This window comes from Lontra canadensis, unplaced genomic scaffold (genome assembly GCF_010015895.1).
Source record: "Lontra canadensis isolate GAN:19392208 unplaced genomic scaffold, GSC_riverotter_1.0 scaffold1, whole genome shotgun sequence".
Classification (NCBI taxonomy): domain Eukaryota; kingdom Metazoa; phylum Chordata; class Mammalia; order Carnivora; family Mustelidae; genus Lontra; species Lontra canadensis.
Window position 1 is genome coordinate 87,718,439 of NW_022630995.1, and position 13,170 is coordinate 87,731,608.

Sequence of the window (13,170 nt, forward strand, 5' to 3'; positions counted from 1 at the left end):
GCCCAGGTAGTGCATGAAATGACCCAGAAACTCTGCTAGAGAGCTCGCGTTGCAAAAGCTTGGCCATAATGTAAGAATTCGTTAAGTATGGCCTCACCATCTCTTCTCCCTTTTCCCCTTGCCTGGTTGTCTTGCAGTTTTGAGCAGCACCAGGAGACCTGCCGGGGAGATGCCCGGTTTGTGTGCAAGGCCGACAGCTGTGGGAAGAGGCTGAAGAGCAGGGATGCTCTCCGAAGACACCAGGAAAATGTCCATGCTGGTGAGAAGTCCCTGCAGGATCGTTCTTAAACGATCTCTGCCTGCCTTCTCTAAAGGGGAGAAGGGGCCTTCTCTCCCCGGGCTGCAGTGATCTGTTTTTAATTCTTGCTCTCAAGGAGAGAGCTTGCTTTTCCATCGGACTCACACAGATGTGGAGCTCTGGCAGGGGACTTTTTTCTTTCACTGAACACTGTTTCTTGTTCAAGTTGATTTCGGCAGTATTTGTCATTTTTCCTATGTCTAAAGTAATCATAGCTGGAAACCTAAGCTAGAACCTACTGGAGCTTGGTAGGGAGGTGTATTAAGAATTAATATTGTGACAATTTACAGGTGAAATACGAAATTTCTCTTTACGGAAACATATTTTAAAACTCTTGCGTAATGCTCTCATGCCTTAATATTTTTACAGTAAAATTCCATTTTTTAAATTTATATTCTTCTATATTGGAGAAAATTACTGCATTTTGACGTGGGAATTGAATGTGTTTGAATTATTAAAGCAGATACTATTTGAATGCCTTCTAATGGGCAGCTAAACAATAAAACAAAGACAACAGTTGACTGTCACTTAGATTGTATCTGTTTAGCACATGGTAAATGTATTTTGGCTCAGGGACTAAATCTATGGCGCGGAGTTGAACAGATGGCTGTATTGTCAGAGTTAACTTTTCGCTTCCTCAGTGTCTTTTCCTTAAAGGAGGCCGACCTTCGTGGAACTCCTCATATCCGTCTGTACCTACGCTTTTCTCATGTGTTTAATTTGCCCTTGGCTTCTGGGAAATGTGTGGAAAGATGTCTTTCTGAATATTGTTTATTCTCACATGCGTGAAAACAGGATAATCAGTACTCAGCCTCCATATCCTATGCTCATTGTCCAAAAAGTATCTCCTTTAATGTTAAAGTTATATAGAAGCGACTATGAGTGTGACTGCTGGCTCCCACTTGGCATCCCTGGGTGGGCCTCGTACTACGTCTGAGCTCTGTATGGAAGTTCTAAGGGGTAGAAAGGATGGCTTGCAAAATACAGCTTCAGGATGCTTTCAGTAGGACTTTACAGTGTTCTGACTTCTTTTTTTCCTTTTGAAGAATATACGGGTGATTTAGGGAAGATGGCATTTTCCTGAATTCATTATACTTGGGCCTTCCCTGTGCTTACAAAAGGCAGGCATAACTTTTTGATAGACCTGTCTTCGTAGTTTTTTTTTTTTTTTAAGCTGTTATGTTTAAAATGCTGTTCTTAATTTTCTCCATCCTTGTCTGCAATGTATTATAACAAATCTTTCATGTCATTTTTAAAGTTAACTTTGCTGAACTAAGTAAAAAACCAGATGCATACTGAAACTCTGGAAACTTGCATTCTTGTCATTGGGCATGTGGTCTTCAGGCTGTGTTATAAGCATAATTTCTTTGAGGCTTCTTGTAATTGGCCTTGAATATTATAATATTACTGATTCTGGAAATTCATGTTGACTTTGTAGGAAATAATTTATAAGAGGAATTTTTTTTATATTTCTATGTTGTGGAAACATACAAAATATGGAATGTACTATTATTAATTAGAGGTTACTATATGTACCTTTTGTTGGGATCAGTACATAATAGGTCTCTCATTTATAGCCCCTCTTTTGCTTCTCCCCTTTCTTCAGTGTGATACACAAACATTTGGAGGAAGAATATTTCACATTCAGAATAGCAAAGCAAAGCAGTGTTCACACACATGATTGTAGAATGCCTGGTAGCACACCTAACCCATATTGTACTGAAACTCACAGTACTTAGATGACTATGTATTCAGTATGGTTGTATTAATTTCTCATACATCTTCTACCATCATAAATAATGTGTTCCTGAATGTTTTTGAAAGTTGAATCTGAAAGTCAAAAATCAGATTTACCTTAATATAGCAAAACTAAAATAGTATAAAGTGTAGTTACGGTTTGGTAGAAGCTCTTGTCCTTCAACCTAGGGAAGCTGGTAGAGTGGTGAGGACCTTCGAGTTATCCAAGAGGAAACAGAGGAAACATAGAAAGGCTGGACTTCCTTAACCCACTTCCATTTTTTTCTTCTGTTTAGGTTCTGTGGATACTAAAACCAAGAGGTTTTGTATTTATGGGAGATAACATTTGTCTGTACTCTCAGGCAAATTGTCATAAGCTTTACAAAAAATTTTTTTTTCTCAAAAGAACTGGGATTTTAGTCCTAAGATGAAGAATAGAAGACATGAGGAGAAAAGGAAAGGTTGCAGGGTAGGGATGAGGGTATGGTATACTGCCTATGATAGCTGGAGGGACAGTGGCAGGAAGATGAAAGTAAAGTAAGAGGTATGGTTGGGGATGTCTCACTTCTTTTTCTCTTCTCTCCCTCAGCCTCTGACCTATCTGTTTGGAAAGGATAGGATCTAGTCTCAAGGGGCAGCTGGTTTGACGGATAAGATAGAGCAATAAAAGATTATGGATTGAAGGAGGGAAATGCCAGTTAGTAGGAGCTGGAAAAGAAGGAATATTCTTTCTCAATCGACCTTCATGTATTCAGTCTATATGTACAGAGAATACTGATTTTGTTTGTGAGAATTTTCTCCCTCAGTAGCCAAATTACTTGTCAATCACTAAGAAAAATTTTCTTGGCTCTAATATTCAGCATGCTAAAAATAGTGCTATTATTTTTGAAATAAGTAACTTGAAGGATAAGACCAACATTGATATTTTTCTTTTTCTAAAAGTGTTTTCCTTTCATAAACATAGTCAGATGATAAAATCATTCTATAAAACTTTAAAAAAAATTTTTTTTTTTCCAAAATAATAGATAAATGGGGGAGGAGATGGAGTTGCGGAAGAGGCAGGAATAGCCTCAGATTTGTCATTGCTGGGGCCAGGTGATGGATACATGGTAGTTCCTCATATTATCTTTTACTTTTTGTATATTTGAAATTCATTAATTACACATTAAAAAAACCCACTCCAGTTATTTGTGGTAGTGCAGATGGTACTATTATTACGTCATATTTGAAAAAATGTTTTATTGAGTCTTCATTCCTATTACCACTGTGAAATTTGAAATTTGAAATGAACTACTATAATCACTATGTAGGAAGACACAATTGGGCTTGTTTTGATTTGTATATTAATATGAATGCCAGTCTAATGTTTTATTGTATTTGATTTTATTTTCTGGTTTTTAATATTAATATGAGAAAGTATATGTTCATAGATTTTGCAGGAATCTAGTTCTGGAAAGAATAATCTATGAATTCCATCTTAAGAAATCCATATGATTAAATGAAATATTCTGTTAAAATTTAAAGCAAGTAGCTCAACTTATGAGTTAATAAATCCCATAAGTTTTTTTATAAACACATTTGATTAATTTCAAGTACAATTTTCCATATAAGTATGCTTTTAAAAATTTTACGTTAGTTTATGGAAAGGTGAAAGACTATTTAATTTATGTAGAAAGTGGTATATCATGCTGAATATTTTTCAAATTTAAAAAGAAAGGGTTTAAAATGCAGTTTAATGGATGTAATTATAACCCTGAAAGTTTTAAAATTCTAAGATGAAATACCTGTTTAGAAATTATGTATCACCTAGAAGCATTGTATCTGATGCTCCTTCTAATTTTCTCATTTAAATCATGACAGCATTTTATTTTCATTTTAGGAGATCCTAAGAAAAAGCTCATATGTTCAGTGTGCAATAAAAAGTGTTCTTCGGCATCAAACCTGCAGGAACATAGAAAGGTCAGTAAGATAAAGATTAATGCTCATCAGAATATAAGATCTTTTAGTCATTTATAGTGTCTGCCATGAAAATTTTTAGTTGATTTTTTTATACTTACAGAGACAGAGTTTTGTCATTAATTTATATACTAACATATTCTAAAATGCAAGACCAATAATGCAGAAAAGTAAGCTCTTGCAAAAATAAATTTTGAGTTGTTTATCACTCAGAATTAGTAGAAATATTTCTCCAGCGTGAAGTGTGACATCTAGTTGAGCCTGTCACTGCAACACCTCATCCTGTTTCTAGCTTTGTCAGTTGCTGTTTGCTCAGGAAATACCATATATTTGATGAAAACATATAGTTCTGTGCATTTATAATATGCACCGTAATAGCACTTAGCTATTAAACGGATGCATATTATGGTTAAATCTGGCAAAACAAAAACAAGAGCTCCATTGTTTTGAAGAACTAAAAATAATGTACAAGTATGTCAAAGGGTTGTTACCAGGAGCGAATGGTTATATTTGCAGAAAATAAATTTAATACATTTTGTAATAAGCATAAAACTTACTAAGTTACTCTTTTTATGTGGAAATTTAACCTGAAAAATACACTGTAATTATTAACCCTAACAACAGTAGCCCTCATTAATAGAATTTAAAATAGAATAGAACTAAAGTAGAATTGCAATTTTTGTTTTTATTATAGCAAAGTCTAGAAAAATTCATACTATATCATGTTGTCTTATATTGTAATAACAAAGAGAAATGATTATTATATAATTTCACATGTTGTCAGAATATCTAAGAACATATAATTTAATATCGAAGAAGAGAAGAGATGGTACTAGTGAATATAAAATTTTACTTTTCTTGTGGTTTACAAAATTAATTTATCTTTTTATTTGTATATTGCTATATTCCAAAGTAATCTGACAGACATTAAAGTTCATATGATATTCAATCTGATAGCTCTAACCATGTGCCATGGATTAATCTACAAACACGTGAGATAGTTAGATGGAAAAGATGTCTGAGGTTATATTTTATATGTTGGGTGATTGTGATCCTCAGGGAGAAATAATGGAACAAACAGTGGACTGAGACTGAGGACAGTGGGTGTCATCTTCTTCTGTCCCTAACACTCCGTGTACATGGGGTCTCTGTTCTCTCTTTTATTAAATATGACTTGGAACTTTTTTTTTCTCTGAGTACCATGAAACTTTTTTTTCTTTTCAGTTTGCAAATGGTTTTCTTAAGGGATTGTTTAAAAATTATAGAACACTTGAAGAATTTGTACATAATTCTTGTGCACAGACCATGCTTATCTTCACTGTATCATTCCAGTTTTAGTACTTGTACTGCTCAATTTACCGGCATGGCTTCTGAAGAAAAACCTGGTCCAAGACAAAAAGATTAAATCCAACTGAATAGATATTTTCTAAATGTCTTTGTACTCGTACGTATTTCCGGGCTGTTTAAATCTTAAGAAGTTGAAGTGTAAGATATTTTGCCAAATTAAAGATTTTGCCCAATAGAATGTTTCAGCAAAGTTGGTTGTAGGGCATATTTCTGAAAAATGTTCTACTTTCCATTTATTTTTTTCATAATACAAGAATGTTTTCCCCAAGGAATATTTTGGCAGATCTAAATACTACCTGGTGGTGGTAGAACAGAGCACCCAAGTTATCTCTGCAAAATGCTATTAACTTATTAGGTGAATGTGGCACTTCATTCTAGCATGGCTCCTTTAACTTAGCTTTTCAGAACCCATAGGCAGCTTTTACTGGCTACCATTTTTGACTCTTAACAGCCGCTATGTTGAATGTCTAATAGAGTTTGGTTGCAGTATTTTCCCTTGCCAGTAGAGGGTGCTTTATGAATATGCCAAATTACATCATAATCTAGACTGGTATCTTAATTACTGTATACTATCCTGTGTTACAGTTAGACATATTATGATCCTTCTTGAAAATCATCTAACTAGGGACTTCAGATTATAAGTTATTACCCACCATATCAATTAGTAAGCTGGAGATTTTGAAAATTGTGCTTTATTTAGCATTAGGCATAAATAAATGGTGTTATTACCTGTCCTTTTCACTTGAAATATGATTGTTTTATTCAGCTTTTGGGAATTTTTAAACATAGCTTCGACCTGAATTTTCCACTGTAAGTAAGATAGTCAGTACAAAAATGCTTTCCTGTAGAGTGAAAATTCTATTTTGTGATTATGGAAAATCAGTTCAATTGAACCTTTAAAAATACTTCATGTTTCAGGAGCCACTAGAGTTAAGAAGTGAACAAGTATGGGCACTATGCTGCAGTATTTTATTTAACAGTTAACATTTTATATATGGATGAATGATTTTAAAAATTTAGTTATTAATATAAATTTCATATTAAAATGAAAATAAACTAAATGTATTTTCATTTATGTGTGGTTTAGAAGGCACATCATCTTTTTTAAAGGGTATGTTGTTATTATAAAAGGCACATCTTACAGAAACAAAGAGTTTAAGCATAAGAATCTCTTCATACTGTCTTTAAATAGACATTACCCATAATATCATTGCTGCTTAAACATAGTTGTTCAACCAAAGCCATGGTGAGGGTCTTTGATGATTGAAGAGGCTGTCTTTAAAATGGCTCAGCCTGAAAGTTTTTCTTCTGTACTGCATAGTTCTTGCTTTCTGAGTACTTGCGCAGAGCCCACATTGTTTTCTGAGGAATCCTAGAACTCTCTGGACTCCATATATTCACTGACTGAGATGAGGTGGCACTGTATGTAAGTGGGGATGTAAGTTAGAGTCCAGTGGAATGACATCGTTCTGCCTGTGCCTTGTTTATCTACCTTTTCTCTGCTCTTCACAGATGAGGTAACTGACTCACCAAGAGTCAGGGCTGACCGAAGCAGAGGGTGGGTAGGCAGTCTCAGACCTGCCGTGTGATTGAGCACAGAATTAAGGCACAGACTCCAGACCTGGGATCTGTTAACTTTCCCCTAGCTTTTGTTTCCCTGCCTTATCCTTTCTTTTTACTCTCTCTGTCTTGAGCTCTTCCATGGCCACTTAGATCAAGAGAGTCACTCACTAGAATGCAACCCAAGCCTCCCCTCATGACTCACTGCTGTTCCAGTTCATGGTCCTCTGCCTTGATTTCTTTTCAGGGGCCCTACTTATGCTGCAGGGATAAGCGTAGTACCCGGCTTTCTGCGGAAGGGCCTTTGCTTCTCTGATGTTTAGTATTGTGAGCTCTACCTTTCATGAGGTTGAAACAAGAGCACTATTTTTGAATCTTTGGCAAAACAAGGATGCTTTTGTTCATTGGGGCGGTTGATATTTCTCATACAAGACTTCTTGCAGTACATTCCTTTTAGAACTTTTTGCATTGTTTCTGATCATAAACTGGGCTTCTACTTTTTCATACCACCTATATGATTTCTCTGATGTAGCGTCTGGGAGGGAAAGCTAAATTTAATATCCAATTATAATAATTATTTAGCCAGTTGTTTGCTAAGGTTATGCTCCTCCTCTTCTTACTCATTATGGTTTTTGAGCTTTTCTTTCTTTCTTTTTTTTTTTTTTTAAAGATTTTATTTATTTATTTGAGAGAGAGAGAGTGAGAGAGAACATGAGAGGGGAGAAGGTCAGAGGGAGAAGCAGACTCCCGCAGAGCTGGGAGTCTTCTGTGGGACTCGATCCCGGGACTCCAGGGTCATGACCTGAGCCAAAGGCAGTGGCCTAACCAACTGAGCCACCCAGGCACCCTGAGCTTTTCTTTTTATTGTGGCCTTCCTGTCATGTAAGAAGCTCACTGTGAGCTAAATGTATTTCCGAATCATGTATCTTCTTGCCTTTCATGGTAAATAATGTTTTGTTCTGTACTATATATATTTAAATATAAAATAGTTAGACTACTGTAAAGGGAATCTTATTACCTATAGGTTACATATTTCCAAATCTAAATTTGTGCATAACAGAGTTAATGGATATTAGGTATAACTTCTTACAGAGTGTAGAAATGTAATATGCACTAAATGGGTCAGCTATTTAACATATTTAAATAGTGTGCTGCAATCTTGTATTTTATTTCCTTTTTTTAAAAATTTTATTTATTTATTTGAGAGAAAGAGAGAGGGTGGGGAGGGAGAGTGAGAGGGAGAAGCAGACTCCCGACTGAGCAGGGAGCCCAATGCAAGGACAGATCCCAGGATGGATCAATGACCTGAGCTGAAGGCTGACACTTAACCAACTGAGCCATCTAGGTGCCTCTCCAATCTTGTATTTTCTTTTAATGATGTTTTTACTTGGTAACATGTTCATTGCATTTTCAATTTATATAAGACACTGTGAACAAATAAGGGCTGAATTGTAATACATTGATATTACAGTAACAGCTATCCACATGTTTATACTTTTGCTCTAATTTATTTGGCTTTGACAGTTGACTTAACTGTCCACTTAACCTTTTGCAGATTCATGAAGTATTTGATTGTCAAGAATGTATGAAGAAATTTATTTCAGCTAATCAGCTAAAACGTCACATGATCACTCACTCAGGTAAAATATATATTTTCCATTCAAACTGAAATCACTGTGAAAGATTCGCTTTGTCATTTTCGGGAGCTCTGAGAGTAGTAATCAGGAGACCTGGCTCTTAGTGCTAGATTGGTCATTAACTAGTCATGTGATTTTGAACAAGTTACGTAGCCCCTCTAGACCTGTTTATTTATAAAGCCAAGGTGGTTGGACTAAATGATACACAAAATCTTCAGAGTCACCATTTAATTTTTAATCTACTCCTGTTTGAACCTTAGATTCTGTTCTTTATCTGTGAAAAGGTATCCTACCTTTCAAATTTGCTGTGAAGATTAAATGAGATCATCATGTATTGTGCTAGTGTAGTGTTTGAATTTTAGGAGGAATTCAGCAATTATGGTTTCTACCTTTCTACATACTTTTATATTCTAACTAAGGTACTGATAAATGTTAATGAGAAATTTATAAATGCATTTTGAGAATATGTTTTTAAAGCTACAGCTTCACTTTAAGCAAGTTTGAGTAATAGGTCTGTTAAACAGATTTTTCAAAAATTAGGTCTGAGAATAAATTTTGTTTTATGAAGTATCTTTCTGTGGTTTAGAATGTGTCATTGGAGGCCATTGAAGTCAGAATGTTTTTGAATATCCACTTTTCTTGGAGACAGATATAGATATTTTGACAAATGAAAATAGGAGATCAGACACCCGTGGTCTGTTCAGATATGCTTTGTTTGAAACAAACAGTGGTTTTTAAATCTGGTGATCAACATTACATGAACATGGCACAAATATGGATTTTATACAACAACCTAAGTGTGTCGTTTCTGCTGAGAATTGAAGTTGTGCCCATATGGGGTCCACTTGTTTGAGTAGCAGGCAGGTCTGTCTGTTACTTTTATCACTGTCAGGCCACTCTTGACATTTGGAATTGTGACTTTGGTTTAAACTCACACCTACTAGTGGATTTTTCATCCGGAAGTAGGGTTTTTTCTTTGAATTCAAATTTTATCCTTAGATCTCAGCTGCTTTATGCATGTAGTTTACAATATGAGTCTATAAGAGAACTAGCTCACATTTCTTTTGTGAATAGGCTCCTATATCTAACAGAAATAGATTGGTAAGTAGATTCTTTTTCTCAGTTGTTTCAATCATGTTTTGGTCGACTTATCCCTCAGAAGTAGTGTAAGGTAAGGCTATTTCCCTTTTTATCCTTTACCTTTATATAGATATGAGATTGTCTCCACTCATTTTTCACAGAAAAACGACCCTACAATTGTGAGATTTGTAATAAATCTTTCAAGAGACTCGATCAAGTGGGTGCCCACAAAGTAATACACAGTGAAGATAAGCCTTACAAATGCAAGCTTTGTGGAAAGGGATTTGCCCACAGAAATGTTTACAAGAATCACAAGAAGGTAAAACCTTATTAATATTATTATTATTTTTGCTGAGTTGCTGATTTGATTTCTAATCATTTATTTTTTAAAGGGTTTTTTGTATATCTGGACATGCTGTACATGTGGAATAGTTAGAGGACGATGTTGCTTATATTTTGTAGCTCCTCACTCATGCCATAGCCCCACCTCCTTGTCTTCCTCCTCCTGCTGAAACTGTTCGTAGAGCAAAGTGTCATCCAGTGTTTCCCAGTGTTGTACTAATTGCAAAGTCTTTTCTTCTTTTCCTTTTTTTCTCTAAAATTTGACACCCTTGTTCATGGCAGCTTTTTTGAAATTCTCTTCATCTTTGGTGTATACTTGGCTAGGTGTTCTGCCAATTTCTCTGGACACTTTCGTGTCTCCTCCCCCAGGAGGTGGACTTCTTCTAGGTTCTCTGTGTCAGCTACATCCATGACTTCTGCCATCGACTCTATATCAGCAGATTCCCAAATGATTTCTTTCTTTAACCCAGTCTTCAGACTCACATTTATTTTTCTTTATTTGATACATAACTGGATATCTTTTAACCTAATGAATTTAGCCTGTCCCAGAATGACCTTTTCGTTCTTTATGCCCCAGATAACATCTCTTGTGGAGATTCTCCTTTCTGTTAATGAGAGAAGCATATAATTACTCCTGTCTGTTTCTTTAGTCTTAGACCCTTTTTAAAATTAGAAGCCAGCTCTTTTTTAAAAATTGGTTTTATTTTTATGTATGTATGTATGTATGTATGTATGTATTTTTTTTAGAGAGAGAAGGAAAGTGACCAGGGGAGGGTCAGATGGAGAGGGAGAGAGAGAATCTTTTTTTTTTTTTTTTTTTTGAGATTTTGTTTATTTATTTGACAGAGAGGTAGAGAGAGAGCACAAGTAAGCAGAGCAGCAGGCAGAGGGAGAGAGAGAAGCAGGCTCTCTGCTGAGGGCTGAGGGCTCTGCTGAGGGGTCGATCCCAAGACCCTGAAATCATGACCAAAGCCAAAGGCAGCTGCTTAACCAACTGAACCACCCAGGTGGCCCAAGAAAGAGAATCTTAAGCAGGCTCTATTCCCAGCGCAGAGCTTGACTTGGGGCTTGACCTCACAACCCTGAGATTACGACCCAAGCCAAAATCAAGAGTTGGAAGCCCAACTGACTGAGCCACCCAGGCACCCTTAGAAGCCAATTTGTAAAGATTTTACCCTCTATATTGGCTCATCACCCTCATGGTCATTCATTCCTTTGCCATCCTATCATCCTGATTATTGCTCATCTTCATTACTTTAATACCCATGTAATTAGATTCTTACTACGTGTCACTTTCCACTTACCCATCCTTGTAGATAAATTTTCCACAGCGCAACTCTGTCACTCTTGTACTCTAATATTAGGAGTAGATTTCCAATGGCTATGTAAGTTATGGTGCATGCATGTTACCCTGTCATTCAGAGTCCTCTACCCATGACCTTAGCTTATTTTTCTAGATTTTTTTCCTTTTCTCTGCATTAGTAATACCTAAGACAATTTGACACTTGCCTTCAGTCAGCATGACCTAACTTCCCCTTCTTCTTTTCTTTCAAGTTTTTATTTTATTTTATTTTATTTTTAGCTAAACTCTTGACCCAAAGTAGGGATTGAACCCATAACCCTGCAGTTAAGAGTTACATGCTCTACCGACTGAGTCAGCCAGGTACCCTACCCCTTCCTCTTTTCTGATAAGACTCCAAGTTATGATCTCTGAGTTTTCTTAATTAATTTTTCTTTGCATTTCCTATGCTTTACCTTTACTCTGGTTCTTATTTCAGAATGTAGTAATTTTATCTTATCTACTCTGTGTTGATAATAAATAATGTTTTAGTTGAATTCAGAAAATTTGTCCAAAGACATTCAACATCTTAATAATGTATATTAAGATGTATTTATGATGTGATAAAAAATTGATTTTTAAAAAATGGTTTTATTGAGGTATAAATGGCATACAGTATTATTAGTTTAGTGTATACAAATAATGATTTAACATTTGTATATATTGTAAACTGATTACCACAGTAAGTCTAATTACCATTTGTCATCATATAAAGTGAATACAATATTATTGACTGTATTCCTTATACTGTACATATATCCCCATCACTTATTCATTTTATAACTGGAAATTTGTGTCTCTTGATTCCCTTCACCCATACTACCCCTAAAACCCCCTCACCTTTTGGCAACCACCACTCAGTTCTCTATCTATGAATCTGGATTTTGTTTTGTTCTATTTGTTAGTTCTTTCTTTCTTTCTTTCCTTCCTTCCTTCTTTTTTTGGATTCCACTTATAAGTGAAATTATGAAGTATTTGTCTTTCTCCATTTGATTTATCTCATCTAGCCTAATACCCTCAAGGTCTATCCATGTTGTCACAAATGACAAGATTTTATTCTTTTCTGTGGCTGAGTAATATTCCATTGTATAGACATGTATTGCATGTTCTTTATACATTCATCTATTGATGGATACTTAGGTTGTTTCCATATCTTGGCTATTGTAAATAATCTTACAGTGAACGTAGGGGTACCTATATATTTTTTTAAATTAGTATTTTGTTTACTTTGGATAGATACCCATCTGTGGAATTGCTGGATCATAAGGTAGTTTGTAATTTTTTGAAGAAATTTAGTACTGTTTTCCATAGTGGTTGTACCAGTTTAAATTCCCACCAACAGCATATGGGGTTTTTTTTCCTACATTCTTTTCACCACTTGTTATTTCTTGTCATTCTGATGATGGCTATTCTGGTAGGTGTGAGGTAATATATTATGTGGCTTTGATTTGCATTTCCTTGATGATTAGTCATGTGATCATCTTTTCCTGTTGGACATCTGTATGTCTTCTTCGGAAAAATGTCTATCTGGATCCTTTTTCCACATCTGGATCCTTTTTCCATTTTTTAATGGGATTTTTTTATTGTTATTGAGTTGCATATGTTCATTATATATTTTGGATATTAACTTTTTATCAGATATATGATTTGCAAATATCTTCTCCCATTCTGTTCATTTTGTTGGTGGTTTCCTTTGCTGTGCAGATGTTCTTTAGTTTGATGTAGTCTTGTTTGTTTATTTTTGCTTTTGTTACCCTTGTCTTTGGAGCCAGATTTGAAAAACATTGCTAAGACTGATGTCAAGGAATTTACTGCTTATGTTTTCTTTTAGGAGTTTTATGGTTTCAGGTCTTACATTCAAGCTTTTAACCCAT

At 35.3% G+C, this 13,170-nt stretch overlaps 1 protein-coding gene and 1 non-coding gene across 3 annotated transcripts in view; one reads left to right on the forward strand and one right to left on the reverse strand.

The window, feature by feature from the left end:
• PRDM5 (PR/SET domain 5) overlaps positions 1-13,170 on the forward strand; it is a 216,089-nt gene that overhangs the window by 109,548 nt on the left and 93,371 nt on the right. For both annotated transcript variants that reach the window (XM_032858594.1, XM_032858584.1), the window contains 4 exons: positions 138-259; positions 3,915-3,994; positions 8,454-8,538; positions 9,777-9,934. In XM_032858594.1, coding sequence (XP_032714485.1) covers positions 138-259; positions 3,915-3,994; positions 8,454-8,538; positions 9,777-9,934 — 445 coding nt within the window. The remainder of the gene's footprint in view (positions 1-137; positions 260-3,914; positions 3,995-8,453; positions 8,539-9,776; positions 9,935-13,170) is intronic.
• LOC116871750 lies at positions 5,247-5,350 on the reverse strand. The gene has a single exon (XR_004383499.1). It is a non-coding gene; the product is annotated as a U6 spliceosomal RNA (small nuclear RNA).